This window comes from Drosophila mauritiana, chromosome X (assembly GCF_004382145.1).
Source record: "Drosophila mauritiana strain mau12 chromosome X, ASM438214v1, whole genome shotgun sequence".
Classification (NCBI taxonomy): Eukaryota; Metazoa; Arthropoda; class Insecta; order Diptera; family Drosophilidae; genus Drosophila; species Drosophila mauritiana.
In genome coordinates this window covers 6,131,094-6,154,485 of record NC_046672.1, presented here as the reverse complement: position 1 = coordinate 6,154,485, position 23,392 = coordinate 6,131,094, and the positions used below count along the sequence as shown (strand labels likewise).

At 44.9% G+C, this 23,392-nt stretch overlaps 4 protein-coding genes across 6 annotated transcripts; 2 read left to right on the top strand and 2 right to left on the bottom strand.

Annotated features, from left to right (window-relative positions):
* The first annotated feature begins 2,235 nt into the window (after window positions 1–2,235).
* LOC117146888 (serine/threonine-protein phosphatase 6 catalytic subunit) lies at window positions 2,236–4,055 on the top strand. The gene is made up of 3 exons (XM_033313487.1): window positions 2,236–2,495; window positions 2,582–2,869; window positions 2,940–4,055. The coding sequence occupies exons 1-3, from the start codon at window positions 2,331–2,333 to the stop codon at window positions 3,396–3,398; spliced, it is 912 nt and encodes a 303-aa protein (XP_033169378.1). The 5' UTR covers window positions 2,236–2,330; the 3' UTR covers window positions 3,399–4,055.
* Window positions 4,056–4,180: 125 nt separating this feature from the next.
* Window positions 4,181–9,121, bottom strand: LOC117146887 (transmembrane GTPase Marf). 3 transcript variants are annotated; one of them, XM_033313484.1, is made up of 9 exons: window positions 8,847–9,121; window positions 7,921–8,448; window positions 7,447–7,736; window positions 7,039–7,377; window positions 6,746–6,757; window positions 5,637–6,563; window positions 5,397–5,567; window positions 5,100–5,296; window positions 4,181–5,029 (listed from the first exon to the last, which is right to left on the bottom strand). In XM_033313484.1, exons 2-9 carry the CDS (start codon window positions 8,225–8,227, stop codon window positions 4,828–4,830), a joined length of 2,445 nt encoding a protein of 814 aa, XP_033169375.1. In that variant the 5' UTR covers window positions 8,228–8,448; window positions 8,847–9,121; the 3' UTR covers window positions 4,181–4,827. The 3 variants fall into 3 exon arrangements, with proteins under 3 accessions (XP_033169375.1, XP_033169376.1, XP_033169377.1); XM_033313485.1 differs by having other exon boundaries at window positions 9,008–9,121; XM_033313486.1 differs by lacking the exon at window positions 6,746–6,757.
* Window positions 9,122–9,344: 223 nt separating this feature from the next.
* Window positions 9,345–11,595, top strand: LOC117147092 (protein swallow). Its single transcript, XM_033313856.1, has 3 exons — window positions 9,345–9,740; window positions 9,922–10,755; window positions 10,833–11,595. Exons 1-3 carry the CDS (start codon window positions 9,470–9,472, stop codon window positions 11,366–11,368), a joined length of 1,641 nt encoding a protein of 546 aa, XP_033169747.1. The 5' UTR covers window positions 9,345–9,469; the 3' UTR covers window positions 11,369–11,595.
* A 235-nt stretch (window positions 11,596–11,830) lies between these two features.
* LOC117147093 (probable citrate synthase, mitochondrial) lies at window positions 11,831–23,193 on the bottom strand. The gene is made up of 3 exons (XM_033313857.1): window positions 22,978–23,193; window positions 13,247–14,224; window positions 11,831–13,138 (listed from the first exon to the last, which is right to left on the bottom strand). Exons 1-3 carry the CDS (start codon window positions 23,176–23,178, stop codon window positions 12,767–12,769), a joined length of 1,551 nt encoding a protein of 516 aa, XP_033169748.1. The 5' UTR covers window positions 23,179–23,193; the 3' UTR covers window positions 11,831–12,766.
* Between the last annotated feature and the right edge of the window lie 199 nt (window positions 23,194–23,392).

The following is a 23,392-nucleotide window of genomic DNA, read 5'->3' as shown; positions in this document are numbered from 1 at the left end:
CAACGCTCCATTAGTGCGTTAACGTTATGACAAAGTGACCTCCGATTCGGTCAGCTGGACATCCTTTGGCCCGAAGTTGCGGCCGGGAGTCGCTGATGCTGAGGTTGATTTAAATGTTGATGCAACTGTGGGCGGACTGTGGGCTCCTTGAGGTCGCTGGATGCGCACACGCGCGTGAATCAAACGGCACAGGTGGGTGGTTGGTGGTGTGGCACCTGCCTGTCTTCTCCCGCTGTGCGTGTGCGTGTGTGTGCGAGTGTGGGTGTGTGTGTGTTTATACAAACACACGCGGTAATTAATTTTATTTAATTTTCGACGACAATCCAAGCGACAAGAGCAAGGGCAGCCAAAAAGCCGTCAGAGAAATGAGACAAGCAGCGCAAGATAAAAACAAAAAAAAAGGAGAAGAGAAGAGAAGGGGGCGTGGCCGGAGTGGCACAGGAAAAAACAAGTTAACAGAACGTCAACAATGAGGAAAAAGAGGAGCGAAAAGCCGGCAAAAATGAGCAGCGCCGCCAAAGAAGGCGGACAATGCCAAAAATATAAAATGACCCACAACTGTTGGCCATTTATCGCTTGCTCTCAATGTTTTTTTTTTTACCGCTGGCTGCACAGCAGGAAAATGCTTAAAATACCATTCAAATTGCCGAAGGTGTAATAATCTTTTTTCGTTCAATTGCAAATAAAAAGAAAATCACTGTGAGCTGAGAAATTTTTGTTTAAATATTAAATCCTTGTCTTTGTTTTTTAATCGATTGTTCGCACGAAACTCTGCACTTTTTGGCACCGTGTTTGCAGCAAGATAAAGCCAAGAGGGTGTTCGCTGTCCGTTGTCCTTGTTCCGCCGTCCGTGTCCTTTGCGTCCGTGCAGGGGGCACATAATTATCAGCCACATCAGCCGCAGACGACAGGACTTTGACTTTTAGAGGGCGAGCGGAATTGGCGAAACGTAACGAAACGAAGTAAGAAAACAAGTTTAACTTAATTGTCAACATTGTGCCAGGCGGACACAAACAGCGACACACAGAGCGGCAAGGACAATGGAAGGATGCGAGCGGATTGGGGCCAGCATTGGGGGGCAGGATGGCCAGATGGAAAGCACTGGCAAGATGGCCAAAAGAGCACAAAAAGCTGCTGGGAGAACAAGCCCAAGTTGAATACCAAAACGGAAGGGCATAAAGTAACGCCACTAATGATGGAGCACGACATCTTCGCCAGCGGGAGAAAGAGAAAGCGAGAGAGTGAAAGAAAGAGACGGTGAGTAGGTGGCAGAAAGAGATGGGTGGCGAGCACAACAGTTTCGATTTGCAAAACTAAAAGATATTTCATTTAATTCGATTCCATCAGTAAACGTGAATACAACAATTAATTCAATTATATTCTATGAATATATGCTTTAAATAAACTGAATATATTTTGTGCTTTCATTTTTATACCAATTTCCCTTGATTCGCGAATTGTCACCTTTGTGGCACGTTTGTTTTTCCAACTCCAGATCCAACGAATGCGAAAAGTAAATGAAAGAAGCCAACACAATCAAATGGCAGCGTGCTAATGAGACTCTAAACAAGCTGCAGGGCCATTAACCCATGTGCCACCCCGTGCCGAAAAACGCATGCCAGCACGCTTCTCATAACCCTTAACACTCGCCGCCCGGAAAAATAAGCGGAGCGACGCAAAACAAACAGCGAACAAGTAGCGTGGCGTGCGATGGCAATAAAATTTAAGAGCGTGATTATTTTCAAGAAGCCAAAGGAAATATATATATATGTAAATTGGGGTTGGTTTAAAGAATAAACGGATTTAAAAAGCTTTCAGCGCGGACTAATTATGATTTGTGGCGGCTAAAGGCTAATTGCAACTAATTTCGCTTGCCGCCACAATAACGAAGAAGACAATACAGAAAAACTTAAATCTACCGCCAAAGTACTTAAATATTTTGAATTTGAATTCAAATGTGTTAGCTATCGATAACATCTGACATTCTAGCTACACAGTGTGTACACACCAAGTTACGAATATCAGCACAGTTCTGATAAGAATGTCCCATGCGACTGGTGCTTGTATTGGCTAAAAAACGGATGCATCATTTATCGATGGAAAACATAAGCAAATACAACACGCAACAATAGCATTCAAATTAAAATGAAAAGAAGAAACTTTAGATCAATTTGTTAGTTATAAAAAAGTGTCAGCAGTGTAACCGTAGGTCGCTTGCCATTAAACACCAGCCAGTGTGACCGTAGGTGCGCAAATGGAAGTGCAACCAATACTTATTTATTAACTTGTTTTAAGGCGATTTACCGTGGATTTCACAGGCAGCGGGCATCATGGGCGACGTGGACAAGTGGATAGAGGACGTGAAGAAATGCAAGTACCTGCCGGAGAACGAGCTGAAGAAGCTGTGCGAGATGGTCTGCGACATCCTCCTGGAGGAGACGAACATCCTGCCCGTGAGCACGCCCGTCACCGTTTGCGGTGACATCCATGGCCAGGTAAGCGGTCATCCGTGGTCGTCTCCTGCGTCGTTGCAATGCCCACTAACGCAATGCCACCGCCCTTCACCCGCCCACAATTGCAGTTCTACGATCTGGAGCAGCTGTTCCGCACTGGAGGCCAGGTGCCGCATACCAACTACATATTCATGGGCGACTTCGTGGACAGGGGGCACTACTCGCTGGAGACATTCACCAGACTGCTCACGCTGAAGGCGCGCTATCCCAGCCGAATCACCCTGCTGCGCGGCAACCACGAGACGCGGCAGATCACCAAGGTGTACGGATTCTTTGACGAGTGCTTCAGCAAGTACGGCAATGCCAATGGCTGGAAGTACTGCTGCAAGGTCTTCGATTTGCTCACCATCGCTGCCGTGAGTTGCACTATAGGATACTCCATGTGGACAACACCATTTTAACCATAATGCTTACCCCGATACATAGATCATCGACGAGGAGGTGCTGTGCGTGCACGGTGGCCTGAGTCCCGAGATCATTACCCTGGACCAGATCAGGACGATCGATCGCAACGGCGAGATACCGTACAAGGGTGCCTTCTGCGATCTGGTGTGGTCCGATCCCGAGGACATGGAGTACTGGGGCCAGAGTCCGCGCGGCGCGGGCTGGCTGTTTGGCCACAATGTGACCAAGGACTTTATGGCGATCAATAATCTGAACCTGATATGCCGAGCACATCAGCTGGTCAACGAGGGCATCAAGTACATGTTCGAGGGCAAGCTGGTGACCGTGTGGTCGGCGCCAAACTATTGCTATCGCTGCGGCAACGTGGCCGCCATTCTCAGCTTCGAAACGGCGGAGAAGCGGCAGACGAAGATCTTCCTGGCGGTTCCGGACGCGGAGCGTGTGATACCCAAGGAGAACACAACGCCCTACTTCCTGTAAAACGTTCTGATGTGATGCGATGTGATCTGATGCAACGCAATACCATACCACATACCATACCACATACCGATCCAATACGATCCGCCCACTGTTCCGGCATCGTGGCTAGTAATCAATCATATACGCTTGTGGAGAGCAGAGCGGAGTGCAGCCTTCGACTGACTGATCCGTTTCATTTGACCACCCCTGAAACTCAACGCCTTCAACTCAAAACGTGCGCAACCAGCACCAAGCATAGCAAACACTCAGAACAGCAAACGCAAACACACACACACGTGTAACTTGTAATTTTCGTCTTTTTTTTGTATGGCAAAAACACATATCTAATTCTTAAGAGCACAGTTTAAAACCTTTGTTATTAGTTTCCGGAAAGTCCAAAGAGAGCGGAGCACGTGAATTGATTTCTTTAAGTTGTATATCCAAGTATTGTATTTACTGATAACGGATGCTAATGGAAGCAAGAATTATATAGAGATTCAGTTTATTTTGTATTCCAAACCTACATATTTATTTCTGTGAACAAACACACAAATCATATACTTTGTACATTTTGTATTTGTAATGCTTTGAAGGAAATAAGCAAGAGTAACTAAGAATAACCCAATTGTGTGATCCCGATCAAAACGATATGATTAAAACAAAAAAGACAATTCAAAATGCATTCGTGGGTAATCAGTGGGAAAAACCGGGTGTCCTTATTCCGCCCCCAAAGGGTCCATCATCCATCTCTGTCGTTTTCGCGCCACGTCTCGATATTCAAAGTTCCAATTAAATATTTGCAATTACTAGTTTCTTACATAAATATCTTTTATTTCGTTTCGTTTTCGTTCATGAATCATTCTCATTCTCATGCTTTGCAACATCTCAACAATTGTGTTTGTATATATTGGTTTGCTTTGCGCCAACATTATTCTAGCGTCCAATTCAAAAACAAATATGTATAATTACTAGACTTTCTTTAAGGGGCGAAAAGGGGTAAATAAGTGAGTGACTTTCGCGCTCTGGGGTCATCACCATGTGGCATAATTCATCGCAACTAGCTTTTCCATGGCACCCGGCCATGCTCACAGTGTTTTGGATACCTTTCTATTTGTCAACAATTACAAAAAAAAAAAACTAAATAATCGCACTAGCAAAGTAGTGCATGTTAGGAATTAAAATAATTCTCTACAACAACAACGATTTGTTTAAACGATAGTGAATAAAGAGGCACCACCAATCAATTGGCTCACATCATGCATTTTTTTACAAAAAAAAAAAACACTTTAAACAAAATAGGAGAGAAAAACTGAGAGTTGAGCAGCAAATATACGTAGTGCATTAATGTTGTTGTAGTCGTGTTTGGGTGTTTGTCTTCGCCTGATTTCATTGATCATCCACATCCTGGTTAGTGTTCTGCCCCTCGGCCAGCCAACCCACTACTGTTCCACTACTGCGGCGATATATAGTTGTGCTCGAAGATGTCCAGCTCGTTCTGTATGTAGTTGGCCTTGTTGCGGAGCAGCTTCAATTGCTTCTGGTTCGCCTCCAGGATGTTCAGCTGCGAGTCCAGCGTCTTGAGCTCATCGTTCATGTCCGTGGTGGCGGTGTCAACGGTGCGGCACAAACGGGCAAAGGTGCTCGACAATTCCCTGTTGAGATGTGACCGAGAATATTGGGTTAGGGATCAGCGATTCCCATCGCCTAGTGATCAATACTCACTGCTGCACTTGGTGGCTGCAGTTGGCCGAGGTGAGGTCGACGATCATCTTGAGCTTCTTGGTGGCATGGCGCACGTACTGCGACTTGAATGTGCGCTCCTTGGCGGAATTTGTCCACGAGAGGCGCTCGTACAGGTAGATGCAGCCGTAGAGGGCGCCCACGCCCACCAGGACGCGCCAGCCGATGGTTTTCAGCATCTGCAAGTGGTTTGATTTCATCACATAGCTATGCACTATCACCTGCTTGGTCGTTGGTGAGGACAAGAGGTGTTATGATAATTCGAGCGTTAACACTTACGATGCCGGCGACGACGAGGCCACCAACGGTGCCCTGCGATCCAATGGAGGACACCGCAAAGCGAGAGATCAGCGACAGCTGCTCGGGCGTAATGCCAGCCACAACGGGAGCGGGCAGCAGGCACACAGGAGTGGCTTCCACGGGCGTGGTGGTCGGCGTCGATACGCTGTGCTGTGAACGAGATTCGATGGCGGAGATATAGTAAAGATGCTGCACCACAACTATACTGTAGGAACTCACTCCAATACTGCTCTGTCGATTGACCAGTGCCGGCTGGCCCTTCTTGCTGCGCTCGCGCACCTTGCCGGTGAAGCGCTGGATCATCGCCGTAATGCCCCAGCTGAACTTGAACTCCAGATCCTCCTGGAAGTCGGCGCAGAGGTTCTGGCAATTCAGTGAGTAGAGCATCTCGAAGGGCTGCGTGCGCACCACCATCTTGGTGCTGGTGGCCAGGAGCTGCTCGTTGGGCACCAGGGCGTGCATGCGATCGGTCATCTCCGTCTGGGCGGACTCGACGTTCATGGCCAGGGCCATGGATAGGCGGGCGCGCAGGTTGCTGCCCAGGCCGCTCTCCACATGGGCATTCAATTCCTTCTTGTAGATGTTCAGGACCAGACGCTCCGGATGGAAGGGCATGTTGAACTCGTCAATGAGCACGCCCAGGCGCCAGATCTCCTCGTTTAGCGCCTTCGACACCTTCTCTTCCACCTCCTCCACCATGTTGTGGATCTTCATCTTCATTTCGCGCGTGACCTGCATCATCTGCGTCTCTGTGCCCTGGATGCGTTCGGTGAGCAGGTTCTTCTGGTCCTGCTTCAGATTGCGGAATATGGTGATCCGCTCGTAAATGTTGTCCAACATTGATTTCATGTCCCCCGAAACACTCTTGCCGCGCGAACTGTGCTGCTGGAACTTGGTTTTCACCGCACTCTGCGAGATGCACTCCTCGAACTTGCGCTCGAAGTCCTGGAACTCGAAGTAGCGTATCTGAAAGCCCTCGGCAATGGCGCCCATGTGCGGCGGATTGCCCTTCGCCTCCTCGATGCGCGCCTGCAGCGTTTCCCTGGCGGAAACGAAGAATACCCTTTCGGCCGCCTCCTTCTCGTTGCTCACCTTCAGCTCCTTGGTGAGGAAGTCGATGCAGCGTTCCGTGTGCTGAGACTTGACCTATCAATGGATGAAATAAGCGTCTTAGAAAGTGCACAGAACAATCATTCAGGGCAACTAAGTAAGCTGCTTCGGGAACAGTAAACAAGGAGGTGTTCATCGATTCAATTCGATTAGGAGACCAAAGCAGAGTGGATTGGGTTTTTGTGGGACCAAGCAAGCGGGTCTAGCTCATTCATTACCTTAGCCAGTTCCTGGCGTTGATTACAGTGGATAGTTGGTTGGTTGTTTGATAGATTGATTGGTTGGTTGGGTAATAAACAAAAACAAAAGACACACATCAACATAGAGACAACAGGCATACGAAGAGGTCCAAGAGATTACCAATGAGATGTGGCAGTGCAAAACTGCTGGCAAACGAACCATTCTCAACTACATATGTACACATATGTGGCATATGGTTCGCCTGCCATGTAATGGTAATGCAGGGTCTGACAGAGATTGTGGACTAAGGGGGCCGCCTAGAAGACCATACCGATTCCTGGCACTCCGGCTCGTTGGCCGACGCATCCCAGCGATTGTTCAGGATGAAGATGTTCGGCTTGCTCAGCTTCTGGGAGACGGTGTGAAAGAACTGCTTCTCCGCACGCGTCATCGTTGACTCGGCATTCAGGACCAGCACAAACACATCGGCGTTCAGGCAATGGTTATCGATCCAGTCGTCCAAATTGGCCGACACATCCACGCCAGGTGAGTCCACAAAGACGACATCGTCGCGCAGCAGGCTGCAGCGTTCCCTCGGCCAAAAGATGCGCACCAGACTGCTCTCGCAGAGCTTCTCCTGGCACAAGGCATTCGCCAGTTGTTTGATGTTCTGTGAACGAAGGTCACTAGGCCATTAGGCGAAACACATTCCCAGAGGAGAACTGCGTGGCCCACTTACCACCACATTGAGCTTCTCCTCGGAGCCCTCTGTCATGAGATACGCCTCGCCGCCATTGCTGCCCTCCACTTGGCAGAAGCAATTCGTGGTGTGCCCAATGCCGCTGGGCAGGATCTTCTCGCGCAACATGGCATTGATCACCGAGCTCTTGCCGTTTGAGGTGCGTCCGAAGAAGGCCACCTTCATGTGATCCCGCTGCAGTACCTCGCGAATGGCCGCCACCTTGTACACATAGCTCTCGAACAGCTCCCGTTCCGCCTTGTCCACGATCTCCGCCTCCGCGTGCAGGGCTGAAAGAGCAACGAACATTGGTTTAAGTGGGTATTTCACCAAAGGCGATAGATGTTAGATAAACAAAATTTCACCATTTCCCTTGTATAACTATGAACTGAATCATAATCGTTCTTATCGAATACCATGCAATATAGAAGTCCATTCAATGGCTTCTGTTGGATATTATTAAATATAACTCACCGTTGATGAAGGTGGTCGTCTCATGGACATACTCCTCGATCTCGCCGTAGATATCGTTGATCTTCTTCTTGGCGCGCACAAAGATCTGGAGCGGTGATTTGTCGTTGGATTGATAGAGCCGCGATTCCGGTAGCAGATTGGCGGCCAGTGTGGAGCCGGATGGTTGCAGCGATGAGTTGAGCCGGGATAGCGGGGAACCGGGTCCGGATTTGTCCACCGTGTCCGTGGAGGAGGCGTGACGGTCGTCGTCGGCGGGGCCCGTTTGCCCGGTCACCAGCGAGATGGTGCGGTTCAAGTAGGCCGCCATTTCGGGATCCGGTTTATGGGTGATTCGGTTTAGCAGATGGTTTTTGGTGGAAGAAGAGAATTGCGATACAAAACAAAAGGTATGCAGCCTAGGGATTCGGTTGTTCAGACTTCCAACTTCTGCAACTTCGCCGCCAACCCGAAACTCAAAACTTAACTATCTCTGTTTATTGTGTGTTATTTAGCTTTTGGGGTATTTGCTCAAAAATCAACGTCATAAAACTGAAACGAAATTAAATGAAAAATTATGACACGAAAGGAAAAACAAAACGATTGAATACAGTGCGCCCTAGATAAGCTCAACTTGAGTGGTTTAAGTGTTAAACAAAATGTGTGCTATAAAATCAACCATGGGTTTGCTAAGTATATCGTAGAGAGCTTTAACTATTGATTTGTTGTTCGCTATGTCGAGAGTGCACTGTATTTGGCGAAAAGGAAAATACCGCAACGCAAATTGCACACACACACACACACGTGGTCCAATTGCGCTGCAAACAAATATAAGCGAAAAAAGTATAATAATCTAATGTTTTTGGTTGTTCTTTTTTCTGACAATTTGCATCTGTGTGCGTAAATCGAGTTGATAAAGTTCAATCTACCCTCTCGCTCTATCAACTAACCTGATTATTGCCACTCTCGCTCATATTTGTATTTGTTTTATTTTATATTTGTATTTATTTTCCTCTCCGGTTGTTCGATTCTTTAAGTTGCTGCCCCACAGCTGATGCGTTTTCAAATGGCAAATCGTGAAAAGCGTGGCTCGAACTTCCAATAACCGTACATTGCCGACTAGAATCCAGTTGCAGAGAGGCAATTTCACGAAATTTAGTTAATATTATTAATTTTTTTTAAATGCACATGATGTAACGTTAAGGTGACCAGCTCATGTTGTCTGCTGACATCCGGCGTTAGTGCATTTTTATGCCTAGGCATGGGCCTAGTATATTTTCATGCCAATCGGAAGCTTAATATGGTATTTTTTCAATTCGTTGCCAGATTTAATTTAAATATATTTTATTTTGAAATATAAACCACCTAGATTCAATCATTTAATTTTCTAATTTAAAAATAGAGTTTACCCTCTAAATGAATTTCACTGATTGGAAATGGTCACACTAGCCAATTTCCAGTTAGCCGGAATGTAACGGCGCCTTTCCCGCTCCAATTGGAATTCGCGTGTAATTTTGTGTCTCGTGTTAATTGTATTATTTCCCCCGCTTTTCCGCGTTTCGCGTGCAAAGCGATGAGTCTGCAGGACGAGAGTTTTCCGACGGACGAGCTGTTTGACCAGCTGAACAATTTGAGTAGCGGTGGCGCCAGGAATACCTGGTTCGCGGAGCACCATAAGCCCGCAGCCTTCGAGCGGAATACGGCGCCATTTTTGGATATCTGCTACGCGGATCCGGAGTTTGATGCGGATGGTGATGTGGCCAACAAGAGCGCCAAGACATGCGTAAGCGATCCCGTGGGTCGCGATCAGGAGGATGAGGACGACTATGATGAGGATGTCGATGGTAAGAAGTGCACTCTCTCTCTCTTTTCACTTGCCTAACTGCACTGGGAGAAATATAAACATCAAACATATTTCATATATATAATTTTGGTACTTCCATGTCTCGAAGTAAATTGGGTACCTCAGTCAATGGGCACAGTAAACAGGTCAGTGCTAACATGTATCCTTTCTTTTTCAACCAGGTGATGATCATAAACTGGGTGGCGAGGAGGCTCCATTGGGCAGCGGGCGCTCCAGCAAGGCGGTCTCTTACCAGGACATCCACTCGGCCTACACGAAGCGCCGCTTCCAGCACGTGACCAGCAAGGTGGGCCAGTACATAGCGGAGATCCAGGCGCAGGACCAAAAGAGACGCAATGTGGCGTTCGCCGGATTCCAACGGGTCAACTCCATGCCAGAAAGTCTAACGCCCACATTGCAGCAGGCGTATGTCCATGATGGTGACTTCAAGGTGGACAAGAACTGCCAGTCGCAATTGAACTCGAACTGCAATTCCAATTCAAACAACTCCAGCAGCAGCTTTGACCGATTGCTGGCCGAGAACGAGAGCCTGCAGCAGGAGATCAAGTCATTGAGAGGAGAGGCGAAGCGTCTGCAGGGCTTCAACGTGTATGTTCAGGAAAGACTGGACAGAAAGACAGATGATTTTGTGAAGATGAAGTGCAATTTCGAGACCCTGCGCACAGAGCTAAGCGAATGCCAGCAGAAGCTGAGACGCCAGCAGGGCAACTCACAGCAGCACTTCATGTACCACATTCGATCGGGGACCAGTGCCAAGGCCACCCAAACGGATTTCCTGGTGAACGCCATACCCGCGTCCGGAAACGTCCTGGTCACACCCCATCCTCTGGGCGACCTGACCTACAACAGCAGCAAAGGATCCGTCGAGTTGGCACTGCTCAGCGTGGCGCCTTCTGCCCGAGTGGCCCAGAATCCCGGCCAGGTCCAACGCGCGATTCACCCACAATCTTTGGACTTTAGTAGCGTTAGCACCGAAGCTGATGGCAGCGGTAGTGGTAAGCAATCTCAATGCTGTTGTATTAGATCTGTAGATTATTTCGAATAAGATTGACTAACACGGTTTCTATTCAAGGCGAACATCGTGTGAACACCTCATCCAGGGCCTTGGTCAGAAGAACCCCGGCGCCGAACAACTCGGAAACCAGCCAGCCGAGCAGCAACGACTCGGCCATCGAGGTGGAGGCGCACGAGGAGGAGCCGCCCAGCTCCAGGCGGCAGTGGGTATCGCAGGAGGAGCGCATCTTGCCCAGGCAATGGGGCCAGCACGATGGCATGTACTACTTTGACAAGCGCAACAACCGAGTCATCGAGGTGATGGGCTTCAATATCAGTCAGGGACGCAATCAGAGCCAAGACACCATTCATAATCAGAGCATCAATGATAGTCAGACGCGTCTGCTGGTCCGCTCGATGTCGATGTCGCACTTGGAAACGCATGACCATTTTAGGAGTAAAAGAACGACACTGGGCAGCCGGATGCTACGATTCCTGGGGCCCTGCGTTCGCTGCCGTAATGGAGATCCATTGAACCGCAGCAATGCCACATACATGGATGGTTTGCCTGCGATGCCCGAGGAGGAGTTCGTTGACCAAAGGAACCAGCGCTAGTCCAGCCTTCCACCATCCACTTTTATTTATTTATTGTATGTATAATCATATCCTGTTATTTTATGTCGCGTTACGTGATCCATTTAGTCAACATTTTTAATGCCACAGCATTCAGTTAACCAATATGTGCATGTATAACCAAATTTCAAATTCGTTAGTAACTTTCCTCCAAAGGAAAATAATCTTTTTGGCGAATTGTGTAGTGAAACGTAATATTTATTTCTATCCAAGCAAATATGTACTTGTTTTAATAAAAAATGTTGCTAACTTGCATTTGTATCCGAATTGTTCGGGTAGATACATATATCATGTATTGAAATCATGTGAATCATATGCAGATTCGGTCTCACTGGCAGTGGATGCTTGGCGACTTCGGCCACACTGCCAGTGCCAATTACGCAGAGCTTCAGGATTCGTCACCAATGTTTCGCACCCTTTCGCTCCGAAAATGGACAAACGATCTTCTATTCAAGTTTGCTACGATTTATTGTGGGTTTTGCTTTCTCGAATACACTTGCACGGCAATGAACGAACGCGTTTGCAGCTTCCACTGGTGGAGTTGACAATAACTACTCTCTATGCATTATATTATTTATTGTTCTGTTTTTTTATTGAGTTTTTTCAAATGTTTTTGTTGGTTTCTTTACACTTGTTTTTGTATGGTATTTCTCGTTTGTATCTTGTTTGCATAATAAATTATAGTTAAATTAAAAGTAAAATGTTATCAAGTTAGTACTTTTTTTAAGGTTTTTCAGGCGGGGTGGGTGCTGGTGGGTCGGGCGGGCGTTTTGGGGGATAAATCATTAGGGTCGTGTCGTGGTTAGTCGATCGATCGGCTAAGATGAACAAAATATAAACATAACAAACTTAATAAAGAGCGGGGATCGTGGGCGGTTTCGGGTGGGGGAAATGCTGAACATAAACAATAGGCGCAAACATTTTACTCTCTCTGCCTGTCCCTATATATATAGTCAATCGTATATATATATATATAGCTTATACAAATAATTAAGTGGTTGCTTGTCGGTTTCCCTTCGTTAATTATTTTACTACTAAAAATAAGTTTCTGCCTTATTTCCAACTTATTGTTTTGCAGTTGCAGTGTGTTGCAGTTTTCTTCTGGTTTTCGTTTTTGTCCTATTGGTTCGTATTTGGTTGCTCTTCTCCTCAACTACACATCTCCAACTCCCTCAATATCAGCGTCGTCATATCGATATCCATCCAATCCAATCCCATCTCATCCCAATCCAATCCGATCGATTCTCTCCTCTATCTCTCTCTCTCTTTCTGCCTCGTCCCTCGTCAATTACAATCTACGGCTTCTGCATTTTACGTCCATCGTCCTCCGGCTATAAAAGGTTGAACTCCAGCTCCTCCCGCTCCTCCTGCTCCAGTTGCTTACTTCTGGACCATCTTGACCAGCAGATCGGTGGAGAATGACTTGGGGCGCTCGATGGGCAGGCCGAGGGCGCGATCCCAGACGAGGGAGGCCAGCACGCCGAGGGCACGGGAAACGCCGAACAGCACGGTGTAGTAGTTCATCTCCTTCATGCCGTAGTACTGCAGCAGCACACCGGAATGGGCATCTACATTGGGCCAGGGGTTCTTCACCTTGCCGGTCTCAGTCAGGATTGGGGGCACCACCTTGTAGATCTTCGACACCAGCTGGAACGTCTCGTCCTCGGGCAGGTGCTTCAGAGCGAATTCGCGCTGGCAGGTGTAACGGGGATCGGTCTTGCGGAGCACGGCGTGTCCGTAGCCGGGAACCACCTGGAAAATGTCCAAGTAGTTTTGTTAAATACAAATCTCTGGTTTTGTTACATAATCGGGAATCAATTTTATAATATGGAAATCATATTCCTGAAGAAATGAACCTACCTGTCCGGACTTGAGTGTCTTCCAGATGTACTCCTTGAGCTGCTCCTCCGACGGGTTGTTGCCGGCCTCCTTCTGCAGCTTGCGCAGCCACACGAGCACCTCCTGGTTGGCCAGGCCGTGCAGAGGACCAGCCAGACCGTTCAGGCCGGCGGCGAAGGAGAGGTAGGGATCGCTGAGGGCGGAGCCCACCAAGTGAACGGTGTGGGCGGACACGTTGCCACCCTCGTGGTCACTGTGGATGGTCAGATAGAGACGCATCAGCTCGGTGAAGGGGGCGTTGTCGTAGCCGAGCATCTTCACAAAGTTCGCCGACCAATCCAGGCTGGAGTCAATCGAACGGGAGCCCTTGCCGCCGCGATAGGTGTTGCAGTAGATGGTGGCAGCCACCACTGGCAGCTTGGCGATCAGGTCCATGCTGTCCTCGTAGACGTACTCCCAGTACTTGCTCTTGTGCACACCATCCGAGTACGCCTTGGCGAACTTGCTGTCGTGATTCAGCGCGGTGACGGCGGCGGCGAACTGCGACATTGGGTGCAGGGTGGTGGGCATGTTGTTCAACATGGTGACCACGTGCTGGGGCAGGGCGGCGCGCTCGGCCCATTCGCGGGACAGCTGCTGCACCTGGGACTTGGTGGGCACCTCGCCGGTCAGCAGCAGCCAGAAGAGACCCTCGGGCAGGGGCTCGGTGCCGCCATCGGCGGCGGGCAGAACCTTTTGGCACTCGGGAATGGAGAGGCCGCGGAAGCGGATGCCCTCGTCCGCATCCAGCACAGAGGTCTCGGTGACCAGGGCCTTGATGCCGCGCATGCCGCCGTACATCATGTCGATGGTCGTCTCGCCCATCTTGGTGGCGCCATGCTGCTTGCGAAAGTTCTTCACGCGCTCCTGCTCCTGGGGCACCTTGGCGGCCAGCACGTCGCGCAGGCTCTTGCCATCGGCGGCGATACTACGGACATAGGCTCCCACATTTGGCAGTTTCTGGAAGGGAATGAGTGTTAAAATACCAATCAGTTTGCTGCTTATAAGCATATGCAGTCAGTTTTGTAATTATCTCACAAGAAGTGGTAGAAATAAACAAAGACAACATAATACACCCAAAAAAATCAACAATGGATTCTTGTTTAAACAAAAGAAAAGCATAGGCTTCCAGTACTGATAATAAGTTTGGGTTCCTGCAATAATCAATGATGATAATTCGTTGGTTATCGTCTATTGTCTATCAAATTATCGACGACAATCGTCAGAACTTTCTAGGAATCGAAAGAAATCGAAATATTAAACGACTTACATAGAGACTATGTAGAAATGCAATTTAAGACCCGTCGGGAACATAAAAAGGTGCGCTAATTCTCGAAATCCTGACAAGCTAACAAGCACTTCCGACCAATGTTATCGATTGCAATCGACCGTTTCGTCATTGTCATTGAACGACGCTTTCAAGTACAAGGCGAAACGCACATTCATGTGCACATTGAGTAATTCCCCGTCTGTGTGGCCGTCTGAGCTCAGCTGATAAAGCTGCACTGCCCGCCCAGCCACTGGCTCGGTTATGTCAGCATTGGAACATTTTGCATTTCAGTGACTCAGACACGTCAGATTCGCCGGGTTGGACGAACTGGGAACTGCGGAACTGGGAACTGCGAGTGTGGCACAAACAAATGTTTGCCGGCATTTAATTGAATTCAACTTAACCGCCGGTTCAATGAACCGCCCACAACACACCTGATTCAATTCCAGGTTTATTTTTTTTTTTATTATTATTTTTTTTGCATTTTTTTAAATTACATATGCAAAAGAAGCGCTTTGAGATCATATATATATATATATGTACGTATACATATAAGAACAGAGGGATCTTCTAATGAAAATTTGACCCTACTTTCTTTCAGTAATCAAAATAGGCGTTCAACATCATTAAGAAATTAAAAAAAAAAATTACATTTTGAGTAACATTTATAGCAACCAACTGAAATATTTAACTGAACGGAATGACATAACTACTCGTAGAAAAATGTGTATTTTTTTTTTTTTTTTAATATATGGAACACTTATAATGTGGAAAACCTCTTAAACTGGAACACCCCAGTGATCTTTAGCCACGCGTTGGCATTTGTCAAATAAAACGAAGCGAAATGGAATGAAAAATGCGATTCCGAGCCGCGAGTCCAATTTCAATTCCGATTCCGCTCGGCGGGCGCAAAGTGCGGATTTGTATTTGATTGACGGGCGTAGTGGAGACCCCCCCCTCCCCCCACTGGCGCTCCACCGCCCCACTATGCATACATATATCCCCACCACTCTGGCATGATTTTCTTTATTTTTCTTGCTGCGCGGCCAGTGGGTCAACAAATTCAATTAACCAAGTGAACTTGTGGCGCCGCCGCCTGCAAAATTGAATTGCATGATTCGCGGACCAATTTAATGGGTGAGCCGCCAAGCGACGACCGGTTTTCCATTCACGTTCATTGATAAAAAGCCTTTTGGCCAAAAAAAAAAAAAAGCGACGTGCATATTAATTACCGATAATAGCCGAGCAGCGTACCAAAATACAAAACGAATGTCCGTTGTGGGCAACCGCAAGTCCGTTGGTTTTAGTTACCACAAGCGCTGCACTGAGCGAAAAGTTACTTAGTACTCAAATAACTAGAAATACAATTCCCATTTCCCATCATTTTGTTTTTCATCTGTATCGTGGGAAATCGGAAACCCAAGATATCAAACATCGTTTTGTAGCCAATGTGGCAAACCGCAGGTGAAATGCTCATGTTTCTAATGCTAATTGAGCTGTCAAACGCGAGAAAGGCTTGCATAACAATAAAAAAAAAATAAAAATAAAAAAAAATATAATAAAAAAAACCTGCTGATCAATGACCACGCACCACTGTACTACCGCTGCTATCTAATCGCTATGCTCCGCAATTATTTCACTTTTCCGGAGTGTTGAGCGGGAGGGGTGAGGGGGGTTGGGGGGCAGAGTGGACACTTGAAGCGAGCCTCGGGCTCCAGGCGAGAATATTTATGTACGACTGGAGGGCCCATTATCTGGGCCAGAGGCGCACGTTCATCTGCTGATAAGCCCAAGCCCCCGACAATGGGCGAGCATGTGTACAAGTAGTAGTAGTATATGTAGTAGTATAAGCAGTAGTATATGTAGTAGTATAAGCAGTAGTATATGTAGTAGTGGATGTTCCGAATGGATTTCAAGGTCTCACGCGCCGGCAATTATCGCATGTCTAACTATGGGCCGCGTTTGCCATGTCATCAAGGAAGCGTTCTGGCTCTGGTTCTGGACTCGCGTGTTGTGACGGCGCCGGCAGACTTGCTCCACTTCTTTCACCTCGATCGAATGATCTGATCCATCGGGTTACGCAATGTATATATATATATATATATATATAAGTGCGAAAACGAAACGGAAACCTTGAGAAAGCCGGGAAAGCCTCGAGCGCCGAGCGCCGAGCAGCGAGCAGAGTTGTCATCGAGGTGAGCCGCCGTTGACCCCGCGGCGATGGAATCAAGTGTTCTCACACTACAGACTACAGTGAAGCTGCATCGGAAGTAAAAACCTTAAATGCTCCATACCACATAATATGCAATGAAACCCATGCGAGTTATGCAACTGACAGAATGCACGATGGAGCGAAGTCTGTACTTCAAACACTTGGCATTTGAATGATGATCGTGGAAACGGTTGCATCCCACTATGGATGAATGGTGGTATCGGTAGGGGTATGGGTATGGGAATGGGAACCTTGGGCCGCCTTGCATCGCGTGGCGTTTTCAATTCGCCTTTAATGATATCTGCTATTAGAGAGCGACCGCTTGTCAGTTGTCTAATAATTGCAGTCCGAGTTAATCGTCTTAATTAAGTTTAGAGCGCCGTGTTTGCCATTCTCCACTATAGTAGTAGTAGTAGTAGTAGTAATAGTAGTAGTGCCATTTCATTGTCTCTGCCGCCGAAAGTAAACGGACATCATCACACAAACGCAGCGCATTGAAAGTACCGCGTGACGTAATCCCGTCACTCGACTAAATTCAACTCAAGTCAACTGGAGAATCGTTGTTTCGTATTGGATTGGATTGGAACGGATCAGTTGAACAAACTTCAGATGCCCGTCTGTTGTTGCCGGGTCGGAATTTTCCCCTCAGTCATTTAAATGCTGTAAAATACAAAGTCTGACTAAGCAAAGATCATAATGGGGGACTTTTGCGAGGAATTACGGAATTAAGCAGATTCCGATTTGCATATTACTTTGGCCAGACAGATTCCGGTTGCCAAGTTCTTAGGATCTTTGTTTTTTTTTTTTGCTGTAAATGTTCGGCAAATGGAAACAAGTTTGGTAATTAGTTACTATTTAAAACATCAACATTTTGCTTAATGTGCAGCCCTGTGTTCGAACTTCTTTCGACCATCAATCATACGGATACATTTGTATCTTGTATCTACAAAGCGAGCAATTTGCGCATTGCGAAATCGCCGAAATCGTACATAGTAGTATGTATACAAATATTTGGCCGTATTTTTATCAGTTTTTATTTTGAACTGATTGAGTTAACACCTTACATTCGCATTCGCATTCCCAGTTGGTTGGGGGGCTTTGCGTGTCCGCTTTATCAGCGATATGGCGACGTCTACCGATCATGTGCCCCAGCGGCAAATTTGTCACGCTTATCATCAGTCCGCTCCGAAAACGACGGGGGTGTTATAAAGGGGGCTTATACCATGTACCATATACTATATATGCTATAAGGAGATATGGGCAGACTGGGCGTGGCATTGCGGTAAGGCTAAAAGCTATCTCAAATGCTGCACGCAATGCTGATTTAGCCAATTTACTCAATATAACTTGCAAATCATACAGGAAGATATAAATGCATATATATAGTATTACAGATTTCTATTTGCAGTGCATTTAGTATTGTTCGGCAATGCATTCTCCCAACAAGGTGACATTTTTACTGAGTTGCATAAGCCTGCGATTAAACATATTGTTGCAATATACATATATGTATGCACGTTGATTGTATGATATGTGGATTAGTATTGTAAGAGGTTAGTCAGCATAAAGTTCATGCCATGGTACATATATATGTAAATTTGGATCATAAAGCTTTTTTGGGTGGGAGAAACCCTTAGCTGATAACAGCAAAAAACATAGTGCTGTTGATACAAAGTGTTAATATATTATACATTTATTATTTATTAATTATTATTCTGATGGCAAGATGGGGGTTTTCTTTTCAGGAAGTTTGGTTAAATAGTGATGATTTGGGTTCCATTATCACTGGTATCTCGGGACCCTCTAACTTTCCATGACGACACCTGTTTAAGAAGGCGTCGTGTTATCACGCGCATAACTAGAATTCTGGATTGGCGTTAATCCAGGTGGAAAAAAAGGTTCACTTGAGCTTTGCCCGCTGGTCATAAAATCCCGATTTAGATTCGCTAATCAAAAATGCGCACCGGGCGTAAAAAGCTAATGTACAAATTGTGTATAAATTATGCATTTGCTCTTATGCAATCGCTTGATCATCTGTTTACTTTTTCCGCTCTCTAACGGCACTCTCCTTACTTTCCACTCTCTCTTTCGCTCACCCTCTCTCTTGGTTTGTTTTGGAAAAACAAAAGGAAAAAGGGTCGTGGGCGTTACGTAAGAGTTGTCACGATTTGTGACGTATTAGCGGAGAGGCGATAAAAAATTTCGCGTGTTGCCGTTTCGTCAAACTACGTCAAACGCAAATAAAACAGCGCTTTTTTTGCTTTGGCCTAAACACTTGGCAGAAATATGTGGGTTATTGCCCAATTTGCTGCATATAAAATAAATGTATTGCATGAAATTGTTGGAAGTGGAAAACAAACAAATTAAACCTTTTCTACTGTAACATTTACAAGAATTATTTATAGACAAAATAAGCAAAAACCGTAAATCAGAGAAAAGAAAAACAAAATTAAATAAAACGCGTCAGCACAAAAATTTTTTTTTTTTTTTTGGCACTCGGCCAGCGGCGGCAGAACAGGAAGAAGAAGATTTGGGGAGTGTGCATAACATTTGGCAAATCTACACGGCGAGAAATAATGGCTGCATACTTAAATAATTATCGCAGACTGCACAGCAAATTATAAAATTGGGTCAAAATTACACTCGTAATTACTGTCTCTCTTGATTTTAATTTTGAATGAAGTTATATTTAGTTGATTGTTCATATATGCATAATAAATTATTATATATTCTGTTATTATTAAAGGACACTTTCAAACATTTGTTTGTTATTAAAGTTGCCGCAGTGACCTTAGTTTCTTTTTTGCCTGTGTATTTATTACCCAACGCAGGTCAAAGAGAAAGCAAATCACCCCCGAGAAAAAGCAAAAGGAGGCTCGTCCTGCAAGCCCTTTTTTCGTGTGTATGTGTGCACGCCGTGGGTGTACATTTGTACGTACGTGTGTGTGTGTGTGCTATTGATTTTTCAATTACAAAATCGCAAGTACTATTCTTTTCGGCATTTTTCTCGTTCTTGGCATTATGCAATCCGCTCACATGCAAATGTGCATTGCCGGTGGGTGGTAAGTGGGCGTGCTGCTGCTCCTCCTTTTGCTTTAAGGTCATTCGGCGGACACATCTCTTTTGCAAGAGAGAGAGATGGTGTGTCTTCCTTCTTTCGCAACAACAACACAGCATAAGCTAGTGACACGCATGAGAAACGAAACGTGAACGAATGAAAAATGGTATTCTCTGTTTTTTTTTTCTCCGCTCTCTCTTGCTCGACCAACTCTCTCCGCCTTACGCTCTTTTTCTTTATTTCGCTCTGCGCCGTGGCATTTGTTTTTGTTGTTGTAAATTTACAAGAATAAGGCCCAAAAAAATCAAGCCGGACTTGTGGAAATTTACCAAAAAAAAATCCAAAGCGGACGGCCCAAAAAGAAGCTAAGTTCGTTAAACTCACAAAGAATATAGAGATTTTTATTTATAGGCATTCCGATGTTGCCAAAAAAAAAAAAAAAGAAATGGGCGAATTTCATTTGGTGATTATGTAATGTATTAGAAGACACACACACACGTACGTACATGCATACACGTTAGCACTTATCATTCGCCAACAACAATGAAGCGAATAAAGTTCTTAATCGCAAGCACATGTCTGGAAATTCTTTTTTTTTCAATTCCAGCGTGACGTGTGTGGAAGAAGAAGAAGATGGGAAAGGAGGAGTAGGATCAGATGAAGAAGAAGAAGAGGGATGGGTTGAGGAAGAGCGAAAGGGAGAGGAGAGGATGAAGGTGTTAACAACAGAAGCGACACACTTTACTGTTAGCTAACTGGAAGGAGGTGTATAGAGATCCCAGGAAAGCATGGGAATTCGATACACTGAACGAAAAGCAAAGGGGTAATTTGAAAAGTTAAAAAGAAGAACTCACCTGTGCCTCGGACAATTTGCGTGCGGAAATGCGGTAGAACATGGCAATGCGATTACGTACGGCTGCGAGTAGAAGAAAAACACTTTCGCCTTGGCTAGAAAATCCCTCTCGCACTGAAAAACACACACACACAGAAAAAAATTTGCTTTCCTTTTTCTGGAAGTGAAGTGTTCTTTTCGTGGGTCTCTCGTCTAGCAGCTGCGCGGCAACTGAATGGCGCCAATCGCATTTTACACGGGAAGGGGCGGCACGAGCGCAAAGAACACCCGCTAATTCCCACGCAACAGCGTTTTCCGCTCTCCCCCAGCAAGGTCACACTAAAGGTGGGCTGCCTGCTCTGGTACTTGAAAAAAAAAAAACGCCCACGCAACTAATTTATTGAAATAAATGTTATATGCTTTGGATGCATTTTGGGGCTACTAAGATGCATATAAATTGACATTGGCTAGTTTTCTATTCCAATTTTGAAGAAGTCTGGTAGTTATTCCAGTCGACACCCACAATTACCATGCCTTTTAAACCGCTCTCTGACATTGTCTGATTGCTATAGAGTATAAATACTGTCATTTAAATTGCGGGAAAATCAAACACCGAGTTTTGTAGAAAATAATCATATTTTAACTGAGGTTTTATAACATAGCTTTGCCAAAAAAAGGCTGTGGTCTAACTGCCCCTATAAGTTTTGCAAAAAATATGACTAACATCTAAAATTTTCAAATTTAAATGCAAAACGATTAGGGATTAAGTTACTAGCCCAACGAAACATATTTGGACCACTACCTTCCATGTTCTGGACAAAAAACCCATTATTTTACGTCAGATAGGTAGCAAACGCATATTGACAAAATTTCGATATTCACGGAGACGTTTATCATCATAACTTTGTTAAAAATTGTCGTACAGTATACAATTTAGTAGTTTTGTGCAGCGAATTAAAAGTGCCAGCGATCCCTATTACTTTTTCAAGGATTTAGGGAAATTAATTTTTGGGTCAATTTTGGCATTTTCGGTAAGGGGTAACATCATCAAAATTTGCAAAAAATTGCCAAAAAATATAATTCCTATTTTTCGATACAGGTCGATTGGAAATTTAAATACGAACTCAACGGGGTATGACATTCTGTACTCAGACAATTATTTTTAAAGTTGTAGCCAAAAAACTGATTATTTTATGACGGAAAATGGAAAACAATTATTTTGGCAAAAATTAAACAACTTTAGGCGACCAATTTTGTCATAACTTGACTAAAACTAATCATAAAGCTGAAAGAATAACTGTTTTGAGCAGCTACTTACAAGGGCTAACCATCCCTATCACTTTTTGACCGATATAGGAAAACTAATTTTTGGGCCAATTTTTGCATTTTTGGTAAGGGGTTACATCATCAAAATTTGCAAAAAATGGCCAAAAAATAGAATTCCCATTTGTGGACACAGTTTGATTGGGAATTTAAATACGAACTCAACGGGGTATGACATTCTGTACTCAGACAATTATTTTTAAATTTGTGGCCAAAAAACTGATTATTTTATGACGGAAAATCGAAAAAAAATTATTTTGGCAAAAATTAAACAACTTTAGATGGGCATTTTTATCATAACTTGATTAAAACTTATCATAAAGCTGAAAGAATAACTGTTTTGAGCAGCTACTTACAAGGGCTAACCATCCCTATCACTTTTTGACCGATATAGGAAAACTAATTTTTGGGCCAATTTTTGCATTTTTGGTAAGGGGTAACATCATCAAAATTCGCAAAAAATGGCCAAAAATAGAATTTCCATTTGTGGACACAGTTTGATTGGGAATTTAAATACGAACTCAACGGGGTATGACATTCTGTACTCAGACAATTATTTTTAAAGTTGTGGCCAAAAAACTGATTATTTTATGACGGAAAATCGAAAAAAAATTATTTTGGCAAAAATTAAACAACTTTAGATGGGCATTTTTATCATAACTTGACTAAAACTTATCATAAAGCTGAAAGAATAACTGTTTTGACTAATTTTTGGGTAATTTTTTGCATTTTATGTAAGGGGTAACATCGTCAACATTTGAAAAAATGGACAAGAAATAGAATTCCAATTTGTGGATAAAGTTTGATAGGGAATTTAAAGGCGAACTCAGCGCGATAAGTAATTCCGTATTTGGACAAATATTTTAAAAGTTGCGGCCAAAAAACGGATTAATTTTTGAACGAAATTTGGCGAAACAGCTCTTGGCAAACATTAAATAAAATTTGTTTGCGCGTTTTACTCATAATTTGGCTATGGAAAAATAAGATAGAGGGAGATTTTTATTGAAAGAAAACTCACTTGGGCATTCTGCATATCCGGCATGTTCGAGGATTCCGGAGTCGCCGATTGTTGCTGCTCCTTGAGATTGCCAGTCACGCCATCCTGTTTGGAACGCATTCCAATGAACTTCGAGTCCCACATGGAATTTTTAGCCAAATAACGTCGTTGAAAGGCAAAACGATGGCCCAAAGAGCCATTTCCGAAGCGGCGGACGAACATTACTACTTTTAGCTCAAAAGATATTTCGAAATTTCTACTTCGCTTTTCCTCTTGATTTTGAGATTGTGAAAGCTAGTGATATAGAATACAAAAATTTATTTTGACAGGAAAGCGAGTGCGATAAAAATAGGGATGGTATCAAGCAGCTCGGAATACTGTATATACTGTAATACTGTATAATCGTTTGCACGTTCTACTGTGACTTGTTGCGAGA

Bases quoted from the DNA above. Each gene is read 5' to 3' on its own strand.
- LOC117146888 (XM_033313487.1), top strand. From the start codon at position 2,331: ATGGGCGACGTGGACAAGTGGATAGAGGACGTGAAGAAATGCAAGTAC. The intron at 2,496-2,581 runs GTAAGCGGTCAT...CCACAATTGCAG, and splicing joins GCGGTGACATCCATGGCCAG to TTCTACGATCTGGAGCAGCT. The intron at 2,870-2,939 runs GTGAGTTGCACT...CCCGATACATAG, and splicing joins ATTTGCTCACCATCGCTGCC to ATCATCGACGAGGAGGTGCT.
- LOC117146887 (XM_033313484.1), bottom strand. From the start codon at position 8,227: ATGGCGGCCTACTTGAACCGCACCATCTCGCTGGTGACCGGGCAAACG. The intron at 5,568-5,636 runs GTGAGTTCCTAC...TCTCGTTCACAG, and splicing joins ATCGACAGAGCAGTATTGGA to CACAGCGTATCGACGCCGAC. The intron at 5,030-5,099 runs GTGAGTATTGAT...ACATCTCAACAG, and splicing joins TGCAGCCACCAAGTGCAGCA to GGAATTGTCGAGCACCTTTG.
- LOC117147092 (XM_033313856.1), top strand. From the start codon at position 9,470: ATGAGTCTGCAGGACGAGAGTTTTCCGACGGACGAGCTGTTTGACCAG. The intron at 9,741-9,921 runs GTAAGAAGTGCA...TTTTTCAACCAG, and splicing joins CTATGATGAGGATGTCGATG to GTGATGATCATAAACTGGGT. The intron at 10,756-10,832 runs GTAAGCAATCTC...TTTCTATTCAAG, and splicing joins AGCTGATGGCAGCGGTAGTG to GCGAACATCGTGTGAACACC.
- LOC117147093 (XM_033313857.1), bottom strand. From the start codon at position 23,178: ATGTTCGTCCGCCGCTTCGGAAATGGCTCTTTGGGCCATCGTTTTGCC. The intron at 14,225-22,977 runs GTGAGTTTTCTT...ATTCCCTTCCAG, and splicing joins CGGATATGCAGAATGCCCAA to AAACTGCCAAATGTGGGAGC. The intron at 13,139-13,246 runs GTAGGTTCATTT...GACATTTTCCAG, and splicing joins AGACACTCAAGTCCGGACAG to GTGGTTCCCGGCTACGGACA.